Raw genomic sequence first — 20,008 nt, forward strand, 5'->3', positions numbered from 1 at the left:
TCTATGACATACTCTGTGTTTTGCCATTGATTAACTTGATTTAACAGAATAAATACTCAAATGAGGATTGACAATACTGGTTTCGTGGGAGAGGAGGAGTAAGCTGATAGGTATGTCTGTAAGTTGTCAGGCAAGCCTTAACAAATCTTGATACACATTTTAAATTGATTATTAATGAATAGCAAATAGATAAACTAGATACACATTGGCTTTGGGGATACTTCAAAAAGATTTTTTTTTTTAGATTTGAAATTCATGATAGGTTTCTTTCATTCCTCCTTGGTAAATAATGAAATATTTACTGTCTAGACTGAGTAATATGACATGAAACAATAAACTGCACATGTCTAATTTATAACAAATCTGTTTCCTTAATGGGTGGAAGAAAATCTGAGGACAGTTCTAAGGGCTCTTGTCTGCTTTCAGTGCTATCGTCTAGTCATACTGAAGATAGCACCTCTCCAGATGGGTCTTTCCCCTTCTTTTCCTCACCCCGGTCAATGTCGATCACGTGCACCACTCCAGGTTTTAGAATCAAGTCGTCGGTCTCTACCTGGCTCCTGTTGTCCTCCACCTCCATGTAGCTCCCTTTTGTTTGCTGGGCAGCTTTATTGAAGGCTTCTTTAAAACGACGTTTGAGTTCAACATCTGGACAGAAGACATACTCATAAAGGCCACCAGCAAGGACAGCTCCTATTATTGGTCCAACCCAGTATATCTGGGGGAAAGATGGAAGAGTTATAGAGTGTAAGTAGAGTAAAACTATTCCTTTGAACAAGGCACAGATATAGAACTTAGCTGGTTTAAATTAAGAGAGCAAATGTGGGGCTTCCCTGGTGGCACAGTGGTTAAGAGTCCACCTGCCAATGCAGGGGACATGGGTTCGAGCCCTGGTCTGGGAAGATCCCACATGCCACAGAGCAACTAAGCCCATGTGCCACAACTACTGAGCCTGAGCTCTAGAGCCCACGAGCCACAACGACTGAAGCCTGCGTGACTAGAGCCCATGCTCCGCAACATGAGAAGCCACCGCACTGCAACGTAGAGTAGCCCCATTTGCCGCAACCAGAGAAAAGCCTGTGCACAGCAATGAAGACACAACACAGCCAAAAAACAAACAAACAAACAAACAAACAAAAGACATAAGTGGTTATTTTTTAAAAAAGAGAGAGAGCAAATGAGTCATGCATTTAAAAAAAGGAGACAGAGAATTGGAAAGAAAATAAGAGAATACATTAAATCTACATCAGAGATCCATATATTGCTAAATAACATCTGAACAGAAAATAAGAAAAGACTGTTTCCTCTTCTCTTTTCCTGATTTCATTAATTATGTTCTTTCCATTTTCTGATAATCCTTATAGTAAAGATAGGTCCTCTTTGGGGGTACGACTTCTTCAGCTGAAATAGAGGAAACATTTTCTGGAGAGTACTTTTTTTCTTAATATTGCCATCTTACATTGGTCTTTTGCATAATCACAACCATAGTACAGATTGTATCACTTGGTGCTTTAATTATTCAGTACAGCATGATAAATGGAATATGAGCTCGACCACTTAGCAATCTTGTTACTGCTTGAATCTGTTACATAACTTCCTAAACCTTAATTTCCTCATCTGCAAAACAGGGATAATAATAATACATACCTCATGGGTTGTCAGGATTAAATTGAAATAATACTTGTAAAGTATTTCATAGTTCCAATTTCATTGTAACTTGCTCCATTCCATCGTTTCCTAGACAATTTAAAGATGTATGGGACTAGGCTGGCTATAAGTCACTTTCCTTATGTTACATGATTTTCTCTCAAGCTTGATGGTTTGATTTAAGAGAAAACCTCATGGTTTGCCCATTCATCTTCTTGCAGAATGCTTTCATCCTCATGGTTCTTACGCTGATGACTTGGTGGAAAAATCTGTACTGCATTTATGGATGATGGTTAGTTAAGGATTAGCCATTCCATAGGATTTTATTTCAATAACTGGAAGTTTCTATCATATTAGTTATGTGTCTAGAATGAAACAAGTTTTGAGTTTGGATAAACTTCAACACTTGCTTTAGAGCACATGTAGGCCGTAGAATATTAGACATTCATTCAACAGATAGACTTGAGCAACAAAAACCCTGTTTATTGAGCACACTTTCTCAGCTGGCTATACTCAGTGCTTTTCTTGTATTAACTCATTTAATTCCAATGATGACCTTTGAGATAGATATTATTATTATCTCATTTTATGGGTAAGAAAATGGACATGCAGAGAGGGTGAGAAGCTTGCTTAAGACTTCATGCTTAGCAAGTGATTGAGCTGGGATTTCAGGTCTGTCTGATTTCAGACCTCTCTTTTGAATCATTATACTGCTTTCTACGATGCTACACTTCGCTCACTTGAAAAAAATCTGATGAATGCTTCTGGCTTAAAACACTCTCTGGAAATGAAGCTCACTTAGCATCCTCATTGCAAAATTTAAAGAAAATTCAAACTTTAAGCTGAAACTGAACACATATACTGTACAGGGAAATTGTTGACAAAGTGGCTGCAAGAACCTTATGTTCAAGTTCCTTATCTTGAACATGAAAGAAACCATGTCAGAGTTTACCTTCTCTGTGCCCTTTCAAAGGAGAAATGAGAGCCCTCCTCTAAATGTCTTTGTGCTTTGTCCCTTGGTAAGATCTCATTTGGTATGTTCTATTCCACAAGCTACAAATCCCGCAAGGGAGAAAAGGGACTGCTAAATCATTATGACACTTCCCCCAAAACACCTACGAAGAAGATGTCTAGCCACATGCTCTCAAAAATAAACAAATCTCAGTTTCAAGTTGCTATTCCCAAACTCATAATGCCCTTTAAAGTAACTTTTAAAATTCATAAAGGTAAAGAAGTTCTACTGCTAAAAATATAGAAAATCCAGAAAAGAAGACTAAAAAATGTTATTACACTACACACAAAATTCATCATTAATATCTTGTTATTTATTGTCTATCCATCTATCTACAGACATACTTTAAATTAGTTGTTAATTTCACACAAGCTTTGCTACAAAATGGACATTCATTTTCTGTAGGATTAAGTTTGTTATAAAATAGCAACAACGGGAAACCTTGGATTCAATCAACAGCTAAAGATTTTCTTGCTACGTAAATTTTAACTAGTGTACCACAACTCAAGTAATTAATAAAAACATATATTTTCCTTCGCATATTAAAGTCTTCATGGATTAAAAGTTGTAATTTTTCTAAATTTTACTTATAAAAATCGTTTGAATAAGATGACCTAAAAGTTGTACTTTTATCATAAGATCTATACACTGCCTGTTACAAATTTGTATTCCCATTAAAGTGGCAAATCTTTAGAGACACACATGGAAATATCAGTGGCAAAGTAACCAATCTCATGGGTGGTATTGTTGACTAAGTTTTTCATATCTGGGTCCAAAACCTTGCTTTTGATCACTGACTCTCATGCTGTTATTTAATGGGATAGATTACTTTAATGGGATAGATAGGTACACTTTTCTTAGAAGTGAATGCATATAGCAGTGGGGCAATTTCTTCTCATTTGCAACGTACATCAAGGTTGAGTGCGTGTGACTGTGTCAATAACCACTGTATGCATGAGATTAAAACAAAAGCGACACCTACAATGGAAAAGAATCTGAGTATGTATAACTGAATCACTTTGCTGTACACCTGAAACTAACACAACATTGTAAATCCCCTCACTACAATAAGAACATAAATTAAAAACATAAGTGACTTATTCTTACATTCATGACTTAAAAATAAAAGATGTAAAAGAGCATTCACAACATATACATGAAAATAAAAGCTCCATTTGAAACTGGCTGACATACACCTATTTTTATTGGTTATTGTAAATTAGTGTGTAAGAGGTCTTCAAAACTGCCACATTATTCATTTAACAGATTGAAATTTCTTTTTGGTAAGAGACAATTGAAAAGAAATTGACTGTGGTATTTAACAATGGATACCACTGCTCTTTGGAAGCATTGTCCCCACGTTAATAAGTAGGGTAGGCATGAGGCTGGGAAGTGTGTCTTTTCTGAAAGTCATTTCTTTTTCCAGCTATGGTTATGGTGATAATAGCATAAATATTTGCACTAATTATTTCTCACCATCTGCAGTTCAAATGCTTCCAACTCCCATACTATTAACTGGGTTCATGCTTTTGTAAACAAAAAAGGTAAATATTTTTGCAATGGGCTATGCTTTTAAGCATTTCTCTTTCTCTTCTTCTTCTTCTTCTTTTCAATTATTTTTTTTGCAAGCATATTTTCCGTCATTGCTGGGAAGGATTTACTTTCAATTATTTAAACACCATATTCACTTCACCACCCTGATTTTAACTTGTTCCAGATAGGCAACCTCCATGTTCAATATATTTTGCTGAAGTTTGTCAGATACAGTGCCCAGAGCAGTGCTTTAAAAAAAAAAAAAAAAAAAAAAAAAGACTGTCACTGAAGGTCCAGAACTGATACGAGGTGTTTTGTAGCAGATCTGTCCTAGTCTCTCCCTAGTCTTTATGAAAGATGTAACAAATTAGGGGTTCAGAGTTGGGAGGAAGAGAAACTAGTGAGCAAAATAATGGGAAAAAAAGAGATCTCTGGGTAATTGTCCTCAACTGTAGGAAAACAGGCACAATGAACATGGTGGTTACCCAGTGGTTTTCCCAATTTCCCATGATAACTGCAGGTCCAAAGGATCGGGCGGGGTTCATGCTGGCACCAGTGTAATTGATCTATAGGGAAGAAGAACACAACTTCAGACATTGCTGAAATAGGGCTACTAACAGGTAGACTTCATTGCAATGTGCTACCACTTGCCAAGTCAGTTAGAGGGACTGTCCAGATGTTAGCAGCCATATCAATGTTCTCATCACAAAGTTAGCAAAAAAATCACCTAAAATGGACAGACGTAGCTGGATACTAAAGAACTACAGCTGTGAAACATAACATCTTCATCCAGCTCTAGGGTGAGGATAAACAACATGGATCAATTACTTAAATGGGCTTGGAAACTTACTGCAAATAAATGTCCAATTGCAACAGACAATCCAATTGCTAAAGCTATGGAACCAGTGACATCAGTCCGTTTGGAATCACAGCTGGCAAAGATAGTAAACACCAACTGAAATGTGATTATCAACTCCACCAGGAGACCATGACCAGCGCTAAGATTTCCATGAACCTGGAGAGAGAAAAATGCTCCATCTGAATTAAGGCAAGGGAACATTTTCTATGATAACATATCATTGTGAAAGGCACATTTTATCCCTGCAAAAACTGATAATTAGTTTGAGTCTTCTATTCCACCCCTAGTTGAGACACTTGCACCCCTGCCCCCTCAAAAAAGAAGAAATAAATTTCTACTCATTTTGGACCATCACAGATAATTAATTACTCTTACAATGACCAAGAGGGAGTTTGTGCTGAATGTCCTTTTCTACAAAGGAAGCAAAATATGCCACTGCTGCACTTAACTTATAAAAGAGTTTCTTGAGAGTCTTGTAATTTTATAAGGCAATGATTAAATCCATTAATTAGGTTTAAATTAATTAATATATGTTTCAATTAAAATTTAAACCGTGTGTGGTTTTTTTAATCAACCCTGGTGCTGAGCTAACAAATGATATTCCTAATCAGCTTAGAACAAAACTAGGATCAAACGCCAATTTATTTTTTTAAGTGTGACCCTCGATGCAGATCATTTTAAATCTCAGGCACATGACATGAAACAAAATTGTTCCTTCTGCTAGTGAACCAACACATAATTGTAACAAAAATGCCTTAAGTTAAATATATAGTCAATATAGTCACTGGGATAGAGAGAGAGAGGAAAAAAAACCAACACAATTTTTGTGCTACCCAGACTTAGTGCTATTCAAGTTACTCAATAGCACATAATGATTTCATATGATGTAGTCAGCGTGGCTAGAATCAGTTTTCACCCCTATCAAGAGTCATCAGACATTCCCTGGGAATAAATTAGTAGTTTTAGGAAGGTCTCTTAAGCCACCAGTTGTCACTTAGTAGTCTATAAGAAGCCTAGAGTCCGAGTTTGAAAACAAGAGCTAAAGATGGTACCGTTGTGACTCCCAGGCCTCCCACCACACTGGGAGGCGTGACCAGATAGAGAATCCCGGCTCCAATGATGGCACCCAGGCACTGGGCTGCGATGTAGAAGACAGACTTGGCAATGCTAATCTTCCTTGTGCACACCATGGCCACTGTCACGGCGGGGTTGATGTGGCCACCACTGATGTGGCCAAAGCACTGGACCATAGTTGCGATGCTGAGTCCAAAGCAGAGGGAGATGAGAACCATGTCGACCGGTAAGGGCTTTTCTGCTCCACCCCAGTTGATGGTGGATCCCAGGCTGAGCAGGACAAAAATAAGCATAGCCAGAAATTCCGCGGTGACTGCCTTCCAGAAAGCTTGAGTCCAGACCCCTTTGAAGGCCACCATGATACTCTCTCTTCTACACAAAGGTCCACACTTACTGAAAGGAAAAACAAATCGGCATCAGAAGCTACCAATCCAAGGTTTATGCCTTTAGGTGAGGACGTCCAGGCCCGCAGTCTTGTCCCACAGTAGGGAGGCCACCCAGCCAAAAGTTATTTGCATACAGAGAAAGAATGCTTCTGGAAAATCTCCTTAATTACTTAATTATCTCTTAAGGAGATAATTAAGTAATTACTGTTATGGTTATTCTAACAGTAAATATTGTTATGTTATTCTATTGAGATTGTTATTCTAATCTCCTTTGAGTTAATATCCAAAGATCATCCAGTTTCACTGGAAAATTATCTGAATTGTCCCTAGAAAGGAAAATGTCTAAATCAAGTTCCTTAAAGAATTAAGAATAAAGTATATTTACCTTGTAGTCAATTCCCTCAGAGCAAGTTTCTACGTTTCAAGGTACTTTTTACATGTCATTTCTACTTGGAACCTACAGCCATAAAAAAGGGAGGTCTTTTCCAGTTTTGTCCTTTATGGTTCAAATGGCATTCTGGAAATGGATTTGTAGAGCTGACTCTCCCTCCTCTCCCCCATTGGAGACTCTGGATGAAGGCGAGTCCTGCTAGGAAGCCAGGAGGGCTGGAAGGCTGGAAGCCTGTCTTTGGAGATGGTGAATCTTGTTTGGCAGAGAGGGGCACTCGTGGTGACTGGCAGGGCCGGCCCTGGGACCCGGGACTGGGAAGGGGACGCTGCCATGCTCTCCCCGGCCAGCGGGAGGAGTCCGGGAGCCCGCCCGGGCCCGGAGGCGGCGTGGAGCCGTGTCAACCGCAGGCCCCAGGGGAGCCGGAGCGCCTCTCCGAGGGCGGGGACCGGCCACCTGGGCGGGGCGGGCTCCAGGCAGCGCCAGGTACGCAGACGCAGCGGCCCCGCCCGCTGGGTACCAGGCGCAGGCACCTTACCCGGGAAAGTGCATCCTGGCCTCCGCGTACTTTTGCAGGGTGGAGGGACCATCCTCTCTTGGGCCTGACTCTCCACCCCTTGACGTTTACCTCTCAGATAAAACCTCCCAAAGGGGATCCTGGAGGCCAGTGTGTACCAGCGGCGCCCCAGGCACCCTGCCCACCAAGTGCGGGGGACAGCGACTTGGTCAGAGCTGCGGCAGGAAGGTGGGCAAGGAGAGTGTGGCCAGGGAGACCATTGTCTCAAAGCAGGAGGCTCCGGAGAGCGGTTTTTCTCTAGTGTCTTCCTGACGGCCTTCTCTAAATTCTGCTGGTACCTCTTCCTGGGGCGGGGAGGGGGCGCGGGGCGGGGGAGAGCTTGCGCACCTGTGGGCTGGTGGGAGGGGGAGGATGGGTAGGGCAGCGAGGCAGCCTTTGGGATGGAAGACCGTTTCTTCCTCTTAATGTCTTTGGATCTTTAGAGCTGAGAAGGGGTGGGGTTTGAGGATATTAATGGCAAGAAATGGTTAGGGTTCCCCTTGGGAGGCAATGGCCCCAGTTACCCCATTATTCAAGGCATTTGCCCTTATCCTTCGTCTGTGATAGTGCGGGAGGGGAGAAGCGTGGAGAGCATTTAGCGGAGACTCTCATCCCAGGGGACTGTGAAAAGGGTTAGACGAGAAAGCCAGGTGTTTTAACAGATTAGAATTATTGCAGCTTTCCCTCTGACGGGCTACGGAGCACGGGCCCTTCCCCGCACTCCCCCCCACCCCCCGCCCCCAGTCACTTACAGTCCCCAGGAGCCCGGGTCCAGCTGGTTGGGCAGTGGAGACATGCTGTACCAACAAGGACCAGAGGAATGCCGCCCTGACCTTTAGGATCTCGGCTCAGCCCCTGGTCTGACGTGGGGATTTGCTTCAGAGTTGGAAAGAAAAACCCATTTTCCGCCCAAGCCTAGGTGGCTCCAGAAGGGGACCAGCCAGCCCTGTCCCCAGCGGTCCCTTGCCCCAGTGAACTCCTCTAAGTGAATCATGTAATTACGAAAAACCCCAGCTGGGAGGACAATGACATCACACTCCCTAGAGGAAGAGAAAATAAAGAGACAAAAACAGCACTTGGAGCAGGGCAGCCAGGGTGCCCTGGGGGAGAAATGACAAGTATCCCAAAGGGGGAGAAACTCACAAATTGAAAAAGAAGTTACAAGGAGGCTGGCTTCTGAACTCACCAGTGGCCCACGGCTGTAGCCGAGATGGCAAAGGGCAAGGTGCTATGTCAGGCGATGGTCCTCTGTGGCCGAATTTAGTGGGAAAAAGGAAGAGGACAAGGCAGGAAGCTAAGGCAGCCAGGTGGGCAGGATGCGGCAGGTCCCATTCTCAGCACAGGGATCTGGGGGAGGCAGGCCCTGTGTACAAGACGCCTTCCTGCTTCACCCTGTCCCTCACCTTCCCTGATCATTCTCTGTGCATTTGCCTCCCTCTCCAGAGACCTAATCTGAGAAGCTCAGTTGCTCTTTCAACTTCAAGCTTTTATCAGCCAGAGAAATAAAAACCCAACCCCCCAAACCCCCAAACAGATAGACTCCTTAAGCATGCCTTTAGCTTTCTTTGAAAACGTGCAAAATGCTGATCTCTTTCCAGGGCAGAGTGATCAACCTCCGTCGCCTGTGAACCCCAAAGTCCCCTGGCAGCACATACATACCTCTGGCTTGACAAGCGCTCACCCCAGCTCTCTCACAGCCCCTCTTAATTATCTATCGTCAGTGTTCCCTTCCCTGTTCACACTCCCTGGAAATGCATCATCGCCATTTGTTTTGCTTCTTTCGCCCCAGAACAAAGGGGGTTTGTTGATGTGACCGGGTTGTACAGAGCCGGACACATTACTTTCTAGCTGAACACCCAGCCTGAGCCCCTTCTGGACAGCTGAGGCCATGGGTGAGTAATTTTTCTGATGAAAAATACTACAGATAGATTTACCTCCATAGGGTCATTTTCTTGTGCTTTCACAGGTCTCCAGTATCTGGAGGATTTTGCTCCAAAGCATCCCTTTTCTTCTGCCCTCTCTCTGCCTCTCCTCTCTTATGAATATGCCCGGTACCCAGCCCTGAAAGAACCACCCACCTGCCCGAGAGTTTCCTTCTAGATTCTGCCTGAGAAGGCACACGTATCTGTAATGAAAGAGTCTGAGTCTCATCTTTCGTCAGAGCATTGTTCCCTTAAGGCAAAGAAGGACTTACCCCCACTGCCAGGCTGCGGGTCTGTCACTCATGCCTCCTTTGGCTAGAGGGCAGCGCTCATTGCCTGCGTCTGGGCTCCCAGCGCACTGGGAGTCAGATTACGGCCACTTGTCTGATTGGGTTTGTGGAGTCTTAGGGGTGGAAAGATTTTGCACCATGTGGCAATCGCTAAGTTATATTTGAACTTGAAATGACTTTTCTACCTGATCGCTATAGACACAGGGCATTTCAGGAACACGAAACGCTGGCTCACATTAATGTTTCTTTAGCTGGTGACCCTTGAAAATGAGGATTTCCCTAAATCTTTATTTGAGTTCCTTCCACCACAGAGAATTGCTGACAATTTGTCTTTTTTTTTTTTTTTTTTTTGGTTACATGTATAGTTGAAATTGGGCAACTATTACAGCACGGATTTGCATTATCCAGCAGTTGAGATGAATTGAGATTTCGGCTGAGGTGCATTTGTTTTTGAGTGGCAAAATATCCAGTGGGTTCTATGTGAAGTTTTTGTTCTGAGAAGCAGCTTTTTAAGCACAGCAGGTAACTGCAGGTCTCTTGTAGCCTGTGCAGCACTGATTTGGATAACAGGAAATAAGGCTGCTGTAGAGTCTCACCTGACTGTTATGTTAACAACAATTGTTGGGTGAGAAGTGGCAAACTTTAAATATATAGAGGTTGGGGGGGGCACAAAATTATTGGGAACTCTAGGTAAATTTAATATCTAGAAACCTAGGGACAAGACTGACTACATCTTTTGTGGGATCCAGTGCCAAATGAATGCAAGACTCCTTGTTGAAGAAATATAAGAATTTCAAGCTCACAACAGCAGGACGTGAAACAAAGTGTGGGACCCTTCTAAGTGCATACGTGTGTGCCCATGAAGGCATCCTCGACTGAGGAGTTTGGTGAACTCTGGAAGGTCTAAGAATTAGTGCCTGTGTCACCATCTCATTAATTTTTTTTCTTTAAATGGACCTCAGGTACCTAGAATGGGAATAATCCTAATCCTTGGTGTATGACACTCTGTCATCACTAGTATATGTATGGCCCTGTTTTATTTTATAATAGGTAATTAATTACTTAAAAAAATTATTTGGTTGCACCAGGTCTTAGTTGCGGCAGGCAGGCTCCTTAGTTGTGGCACGTGTGTGCCTTAGTTGCGGCTAGCAGCCTCCTTAGTTGTGGCATGCGAACTCTTAGTTGCGGTATGCATGTGGGATCTAGTTCCTTGACCAGGGATTGGACCCCGGGCCCCCTGCATTGGGAGCGCCACGGAGTCTCATCCACTGCCCCACCAGGGATTAATTCATTCATTAATTGATTACTTTTAAGGTATATAATGAACATCCATGAACCACCACTCAATCCAACAACTAGACCTGTGATAATAACTCACATCTACCTATGGGACCCTCCCTCTCCCTGCCCTGCCTCTCCGCCTACCATCGCATTTCACATAAGAGTTTTATTCAGAATGAGGTGTGGCAAGAAAGAAATACAGGAGAGAGAAGAAGAAAATAGTTATATTTTCACATCATAGTTACAATTTTTTGTTTTCTTGTCTCCTTTGGGTACTTGAGAATTGGGAATGGTTGAAAAGCGCTCATGAGAAAGAGGAATTACAATTTTGAGTGTGAATTGCAGAGGAGCTCTTTAATCCCGTTTCAAGCATTCTCAGATAACAAAGATTGAATTTACATCCTTAAGAATGCGGCTGCACACTGATGGCTGTCCATCAGGGGTTTCAGGCTTTTAAAAATATGCTCCCTGAAAGTCAGAACAAACTCTGATGAGAGGGGAAGGGAGGAATTTATGGGACTCCACAAAGAACACTTAAAATATTTCAAAATATTTCATGTTGATTCTTAAAGCTATTTACCATTCAGATTTTAGAATGAGATTTTTTGTAAAGGTGCAAAACAATTTTTTTTATTTTGAAAACTTTGACATTGAGTCAGAAGTGTTTGTGAGGTCTTTGAACCCAAGGAACAATGTTGCAAGGCTTAGTTAGGTTTGTCCTCAAGAATGAGGCCCGTGGTCCTATCCACAGGAACCTACCAAAAGTGGCAATCCCTACAGCTGCTGGTCACTGGGGGGACATTTTTCAGGTCCACTCTTTGTAAGTTGAGCTCAGCTCATTAGCATTCACTCCATGGCCTTGGCAGTTCCCGGCACCATTTTGCAAAGTGCCAGCAGAACTTGGTTACCACAGTTTCTCAGGCCCTTTCCCTTTCTTCTGGCTGGCTGATCACTGCCAGAATGTGGTAGAATGTGTTGACAGTCCAGTTCCTAAGGGATGGCTGTTCCCATCCAGGGAAGGGCCACCCTAACTGGCACAAACTCAAACTTATTAGTACTCTCAGCAGAGAGGTTCAAAACTGACCAGGGATTAACCCTTCACCTACTGGCAGTAGTTTTTCTTATTAGGTCTTCCTTATTATCCTTTTTATATTTGAGATGGTCTTATTGGTCTTCCAGCGACACGTTCAGTCTTGTGCAACAACCACCTACTTCCTTGGCTTTTCTTTAAACTAGGGACAGAAAATTCCAATAGGATTGTCTGTGGCAATGCATGCAGCATATGATAATGGAAGACATCAGCTATAATGCACTTGTGATGGTAGAAAAAGTATGAGGCAGGGAGCCCTGGCGAATATAAGTAATAGCTTCTAAATTGACCTGCTTTTTTGTTTCATTTATTTTTGGGTTTTTTTTTTTTTTTTGCGGTACATGGGCCTCTCACTGCTGTGGCCTCTCCTGCTGCGGAGCACAGGATCCGGATGCGCAGGCTCAGCGGCCATGGCTCATGGGCCCAGCCGCTCCGCGGCATGTAGGATCTTCCCAGACCGGGGCACAAACCCGTGTGCCCTGCATCAGCAGACGGACTCTCAACCACTGCGCCACCAGGGAAGCCCGAGTTGACCTGTTTTTGAACTGGCCTAGGCCTAGAGCCAAATGAGATTCGGGATCTAAATTTTTTTTCCCATTGGTAACCTTGCAAGGGCCTAAATTCACTTCAAGATGGAATAACAATTTATTGATGAAATCTTCTTGACTTTCTTACTATATAGTGCTCTGATCTTTAGGAAAAGGATAGTGACATGGCACATTGATTTAAAATCAATCTTGTGTGTCAGGCAAGCTTGTGAGTTTTTAGTTGAATAGCTTTGTGAAGTTGTGGGTCAGTAACATATGAGAAAAATGAAAGAAGGGTAAATGAAAATTACGAGTACTCGGCAAAAACTAGTGATTGATGCACTTTGCTCCTAATTTTTAATCTACTATATCACATTGTTATCCTTGGGAGCTGATGCATATCTGTGGGATTTGTAGACCCCTTTTCCCATCCTGGCCCTCAGAACTTTTAGTATTCCTTCATGTGTTTGGAGATCGAAGACTAACTCAAACACACTAAAAATGCCAGCAGTACCTCAGGACCAGACAGGAAGTGTCTCCAGGCTGGCAGGGACACACTCAGTCGCATCTCACAAATCTTATCTTGCTTTTCATGAATCTCAGTGATATGAATCCTCCCCCAGAGCACTTATATGTCATTATGTTCATTAAAAACAAACAAATAAACAAAACAGCAAGAGCAGCAGCAGGCAACAACCAGCACCACAACAAAGGGCTTCAGTGGAGATTTGTTCCCTTTTCAGAGAGGTGTTACCTCATCACTGTTATAGTAATTCAGAGTGGTTGCTGGAGATATGGTTCACCACCAAAAGAGAAAAATAAAAAATAACAATCAAAAACCAGCAAGGAACCAAAAAAAGTTTGACTTAGCTTCCTTTCCTCAGTGAGGTGAATCTGACAAAACATGGGTCTTGGCAATGGACGTGGACCCTTTCACTCTATCGCTGCCCCTGTCCCCTTGCCCCATGGGGCCAGGTTTTCCCGTTTGGTTATAGCAGGCGCAGTTTTCTTGATTCAGGTCCAGGCGGATTCTGCTTTGGCTGGCAAGTTGTACTCTGCTGACATTTAAGGCAGGAATTCCCTGGGAAAATAGTCAAGAGATTCTTTTGGTCCTGCTGGCAGGGTTCCAAAAGGTTTAGGGTTCCCCTCTCTAGGCCAATGGGCAGAGAGAAAGGGAGGGAGGGAAAGAGAAACAGAAGGACTGTATTGAGTGACTGTATTTCATCCGAAGCTTGTACAGAAAAGCAGAAATGTGGTTGGATGACTGGATACTTTTCTTACCCCTTATCTCCTACCCAGCTACTATGACAGTTCAGAGTTTGGCTGGGCGTTTTAAAGGCTGCTCAGACATCCACAGTCAAAAATCTGTTTTCTGGGAAGCAAAGGACTTTGGGATCTAATGGGTTGGACTGAAATGTTTGGAATGGTCAGTAATCTGTAAAGTGTAGTCTGTAGTAGTAATTGTTCCAAAATTTAAATTAAATTTGAAGATATTAAAAGCCAAATCAACATTTTGGCAATTATTATCACTTATACAGAAAGGCTTGGAATCTTTATGTTTCTAATAGATTAAGAAAAATAGTCCCAGTTTCAAGGAAAGGGCAAAATACTTAAAATTCTGTGTGTAAGGGGGCTATGACAAGAGGAGTAGATGGAAAAACTAGGCAGTTAAAAGAAATGCTGCCTTTTCTTAGAAAATGAACATTTTCTAAGAAAGGAGAAGAAAGGGTCATAATCTGTGATCATAAAAAAAATGTGATAGACTCTCAACGTTCTAGTTCTTTAAGAATTTTCTCAGATGACCTTTCTCATAATTCAGACTAAACTTTCTCTTACTTCTTTCCTAAATGATCATACATCCTTCTCTTTAACCTCTTTATTTCCTTTTCTTGTACAATCAGAAGAAATCTACGTGTGAAGAAATTCACAGGACCTCTTAGAAGTGTCAAGCCTCATTGATGGTTTCACCATACTTGAATATTCTTTTTTTTTTTTTTTTTGCTGTACGTGGGCCTCTCACTGTTGTGGCCTCTCCCGTTGCGGAACACAGGCTCCGGATGCGCAGGCTCAGCGGCCATGGCTCATGGGCCCAGCCGCTCTGTGGCATGTGGGATCTTCCCGGACAGGGGCACGAACCCGTGTCCTCTGCATCGGCAGGCGGACTCTCAACCACTGTGCCACCAGGGAAGCCCAATACTTGAATGTTCTTATCTCTGGCTACCCTTGGCCTGTGTGCCTGTTTCAGGGAACCACACCATGGCTACATCTTGTCAGCCCCTCTAGGGAGCCACCAAAAGTGATTCTTCCATCTTCAATCCCTTTCCCTTCTATCTTTGCCACACGATTCTCTGATTCTTCTTTGAGAATTCCTCAACATTTATCCCCTCCCAGAAGCCTGCCCTTCGCAAACTAGCTGGGCTCTAGTCACAAGAAATACCCATAGCAGCCTGTGAACCTATGTGATACTCTACAGTTATTACTAGGTTATGTTTCTGTATCATTCACCAGTGTTTGGATGCTAGTTTACTCTCTCTTTTTGGATATGAACTGAGGTTGTGGGCTATATATGTTCTATTAAATTTCTTACAGTGTTGATGATGATGATAATGATGACAAAGGGACAGTAATGATTTTGGTGATGATACCCATTGTGCAGTGGAGGGAGAAGGGGTAAGAGTTGGCAGTCTTAGCTCTATCACATAATTCTTATTGGCTGTAGGGCACTGGATTTTTCTGAACCCTGGTCCTTCATCTGTGAAATGAAACAAAGCATGTTCTCTGTCTTGTCTTTTTGCAAAGTTGTGCTAAGGCCAGATGCCCTCCTGACCTTGTTCTGGTTTTGAACCATTTCATGTGTGCTTGCATGGGAATTCCACTTGGGAATTCCCCAAATGCCATCATAGGATTGTCCCCAGCATACTGGAATCATCTGTTTACTTGTGTAACTGCATCACTAGTCTGTAATGGAAATGAGAGCAGAGAACACTCTCAATAATCATAGTAATTAATTAGACTTAGTAATTAATTGCTGTATCCCCAGCACCTAGTATAGATCCAAGACACATTCTGAAGACTGAAAAACATTGTGGAATAAATAAATAAGTGAATGAGGCTCAAATAGGGTGATACTAGCAGAAGTGCTTTACCAACATAATTGATAAATGTAAATAATGATGATATTGATGCTTGTGATAAAAAGGCATTCAGTTATAAGTCAAGAAATTTATCTATGCCAAACCTTGAAAAAGTCATTTGAAATAAAGATATAGATAATTGCAAAATATTAACATTAATGATAAAAATTTATAAACTTCATATGGACATAGATAATTCCAAGACCATATTTCAGAGTTTAAGTCAGAAGTAACATTTTAAAAAAACCTCTGTCTTATGGATTAATCCAAAATGTCTCAGCAAATTTTATTTAAAAATTAAGAAACTGGGCTTCCCTGGTGGCGCAGTGGTTGAGAGTCCGCCTGCCGATGCAGGGGACGTGGGTTCATGCCCTGGTCTGGGAGGATCCCACATGCCGCAGAGCGGCTGGGCCCATGAGCCACGGCTGCTGAGCCTGTGCGTCCGGAGACTGTGTTTCCGCAACGGGAGAGGCCACAACAGTGAGACGCCTGCGTACCGCAAAAAAAAAAAAACAAAACTGCCTTTATGTCATCTCCTCATTAGCTCTTTGGGGATGATAAGACATTTATGGCTCTCACATGTCCACTCAGGCCACTGAGTACTGCTGGAAAAAATAATACCATTGAGGATGGATAATTTTATGAATTTATAATTTCCAAAGTAAACTTACTCCTCAATGCCACCCAGAAATCCTATTCGTCCAGAATCATCTGTCTCATTCCCTGGAAGACTGTAAAAGGCACTTGGAACAGTTCTTTGCTCAAAAAGATAAAAAGTTTTGGAAAGATGGAATTACAAAGCTGCCTGATAAATGGCAGAAGGTAGTGGAACAAAAGGGTGAATACATTGTTCCATAAGGTTCTTAGTGAAAATGAAAAATGTGTCTTTTATTTTTACTTAAAAACCGAAGGCACTTTTTGGCCAGCCCAATATTTTTTTAAATAACATTTTCATTTCTAATTGGAGGGACTTTTAAAAGAGGAGTTTAGTGAACCAGGAACACACTGACATAATGAACTATGATTCCCACTGCTATCTGAGAGGGATTAGTACAACAGAGCATTGTAACAAGGTCTAAACAGTTTTATAGACATACTCAATGTATAGTTCATAGTTTTGTTGTGATACTTTTCTGTGTACAAGTCTTTATAATCACCCAAGGGGACATACAAAAATCACTTTATAAACTTTCAAGAGCAATACAATTCTTCATTGTTATTATTACTGCTAATAATTCCATTTAAAAAATGAGAGCTGGTTGAGTGAATGGAAGAGCTCTATAATGTCCTGGTAATACCAACGTTATTATACCCTTCAATAGCGGATCACATGGAAGACCTCACAGAATAAGTATGCAAACTTCATACTACCCTTCTCATTCTGCACAACATTTTGAGTAGAAAAATTGTGGTACCATATGCCTCATGGGACATCAGAGACAGAGATTGTTCGTGTCAGAACTTGTGATGTTCTCAATACCTTGACCTCAGCTGACATCACTAGGCCCGCCTGCAGCCCAACATGGGTATATAGCTCCTCAAATGCCCCAGAGTGTTGTGTAATCCTCTGAACCTTTAATTTTGGTGAAAGGAGAACAAGTGTCTCCATAGTTGGTGAGACTGAAGTTCTAAAGCTTAGTTACCTGTCACAATTACACAGTCAAAGGCTCTGAGCTTCTGTGGCTGGTTGTCAGCCAATGGTTATCTTACAATACTTGCTTTTTCAGGACTGAGACCATGTCATAGTTACTTGTACTCCTGTAGCATCCATGGTACAGAATCTTGGCAGGTGCTCAATAGTTGCTAATAAAATAAGACTCTTGGTGCCTAGAGCACCAGAGACCAAATGATTTACACCAGATTATGCATGAAGTGATCTTCTACTTGTAAAATAAGTGATCTTCACATCTGTGTAATTGGCATGTGTTGTATCGAATAATGCTCTTAGAACACTCATAGGTGTTTCAAATATACTTGTGGTTTTCTAATTTATAGTAGTAATAGTCTTGTGTACCATTTATACTTTTTATTAATTTCTTTTGTCATTATGGTCCTGTTTTTTAATTTTGCATTAAATGTTCTAATAAATATAATCACTGAATATCATAAAAAGTTACATAGTTGAGGACATGATCCAGTCCTATAATTTGGGTCCTGAAGATTTCACTTTAACCCTTGGAATTTGTTCACTTCTCCAAGAAAGCTGAGCTTTGATTTTTTTAGTTGCATCAGAGCCTCACTATGTAACACACTGAGTCAACAGGCCATATAATACCTTTTAAAAGAGAAAGTGAAAAATGAACCCATTTAACAATTTTTCCCCAGTAAAATTGCTGTTGTCTGTATAAAGCTAAAATAAGACAGCAAGATTGTCAACTGTCCAATCTTCTAGAGTTACATTTCAAAATCAGCATTGGAAGCAGAATTTAAAAACTGTGTGTTTATAAAATCAGAATGTCAAGAGTGAACTAAGCAACTAATCAAATATTTTAGGACATTTTGAGGTATCTAGAAATAAGTTAGCTTAAACAGTCAGTCTACGTTTCCTATGGCAAAACATTATAACTGTTAAAATGGTGGTGGTGGGCTTACAACGTTTTGAGATTCTGTTCTATTTCTGTATGGTTGTAATATTCAATTGATAAGAAATTAACTAACTACCATAAATCCAGCTGGCTGGTAGTATGTGACTGCCCTTGTGGAGTGGCTTTGGCAGGGTATTGAGCACAGGGCTTTCCCTGGTTCCGCAGTGCAAACCCACCCTGGGGCCCTGTGCTGCTCAGTCTTCCCTCCTCATGCTCTGGCCAGTGTTCTCTGGTGCCCCAGGGCTCTTCCATGGGTCCCTCGAACTCCTCCCCTTCCTGCTCTTTCCCCTCTCTTTCCAGGTATGACCTCAACCCTTGCATCACAGTGAAAACAAGCCTTCAGATGGGAAGTTCTTTGAATTCCCTTGACCAAACCTAAAAATGCCTTGCATCTGCTAATCCTCTCCTCCTTACCTGTTTCCTGTGGGAGAAGTATCCCTCCAGGGTCTTGGAGGGATTCCTTCAGTCCTGTTCTGCATCCCACCCATTTCTGCCTCCTAGTACCATTCTCTAATCCCATCTTGTCGATCAGACTTTACAGTTGAAAAATTACTGAACCCCCCAGTGAACATTTTGTTTATGTGAACTGTGGGTATTGACCCTTACTGTATGAGGAACTGAAACAGAATATTTAAAAATTGTTTTAATTTACTTAAAGATAACAATAATAAACCCAGCATATGTCAACTAAATCAAATTTTCAAAGAAAAAGAAATATATTTATATTCTTCAAAGCAAAAAGATTAGTGAGAAGAGTAGCATTGTTTTATGTTTTTGCAATTCTCTTTGATGTCTGGTTTAATAGAAGACAGCTGATTTCCCTTTCTGCTTCTCCGTACGATCTGTTGTGAAATGATTGTCTGGTTGAAGTATGGGAAGAGAATCCTGCCACACACATATATGGAGCTGGAAAAGAGAGGTCTATTTTAATAACTTTTTCAGATAATTGTGGATATTTTTCTTTGATAGTACACCAAAACTCAATAAGCGGTTGTTTTTTTAAAGGTTAGTGTCAATGTAGATGCTGAAGGCATATTAATGAATTTTCATACCTTGTTACTTTAAAATCTATTCATCTATTTTTTACTTTGAACTAGTCTTCTAATAAGGCATCATTTTGAACATTATGTGTGGTCATTTGCAATCTGTTCATTCATTGACTTATGTGGATCTTCCAAATGTTGGCATATTTTATTTTATAATATCAAATATATCATATTCATCAGTGTCACCACCAATCACATCAGAAAAGTATTAAAGTTTTGAGAGCTGTCAACCTCACCGTGGCAGACACAAATTTTCCAAAATGATAATTTTTTTGAAAGCTCAAATATTATTATTGGCAACAAATATTGTCAGTTTTTCTGGAAATGATGGGCTCATTTGCTCATTTCCAAGAAAATGTCAGCCAATCATTCAATTTGAATAGCCGTAGTTTGTCAGCCATTCTTTAAAGGAAGAATGGTATTCCATGAACAAAGGGGCTGGTTCAGCTCACGAATCCATCAGTCCTGAAGATAGCCATCACACTCCATCTGTAGCAGAAGTACTTTATGTATACTGCTCATTTTGTCACAGAGAACATTACAAAGACCTCCACTCAGTGTCAAGATTTAATAAAATTAGTAACTTTTTGCTACATCAAAGACATTCTTAAGTGGAACTGACACTGACTGTACTGCATGTGATGGTGAGGACACCCCTGCTAAGACGGTCTTGATGCC

The 20,008-nt window shown here is 41.4% G+C and overlaps 1 protein-coding gene and 1 long non-coding RNA gene across 4 annotated transcripts in view; both read right to left on the bottom strand.

The window, feature by feature from the left end:
* LOC308627332 overlaps positions 1 to 20,008 on the bottom strand; it is a 336,433-nt gene that overhangs the window by 83,496 nt on the left and 232,929 nt on the right. The window lies entirely within an intron of this gene.
* On the bottom strand, positions 440 to 18,772 carry AQP4 (aquaporin 4; the record flags this gene model as incomplete). 3 transcript variants are annotated; one of them, XM_081253355.1, is made up of 5 exons in its annotated part: positions 440 to 718; positions 4,678 to 4,758; positions 5,043 to 5,207; positions 6,104 to 6,518; positions 18,699 to 18,772. In XM_081253355.1, the coding sequence occupies 5 exons, from the start codon at positions 18,770 to 18,772 to the stop codon at positions 440 to 442; spliced, it is 1,014 nt and encodes a 337-aa protein (XP_081109481.1). The 3 variants fall into 3 exon arrangements, with proteins under 3 accessions (XP_081109481.1, XP_081109482.1, XP_081109483.1); XM_081253356.1 differs by lacking the exon at positions 18,699 to 18,772 and adding an exon at positions 9,650 to 9,681; XM_081253357.1 differs by lacking the exons at positions 4,678 to 4,758; positions 18,699 to 18,772 and adding an exon at positions 9,650 to 9,681.

Source organism: Mesoplodon bidens (genome assembly GCF_964165515.1).
Source record: "Mesoplodon bidens genome assembly, chromosome: 13".
Classification (NCBI taxonomy): Eukaryota; Metazoa; Chordata; class Mammalia; order Artiodactyla; family Ziphiidae; genus Mesoplodon; species Mesoplodon bidens.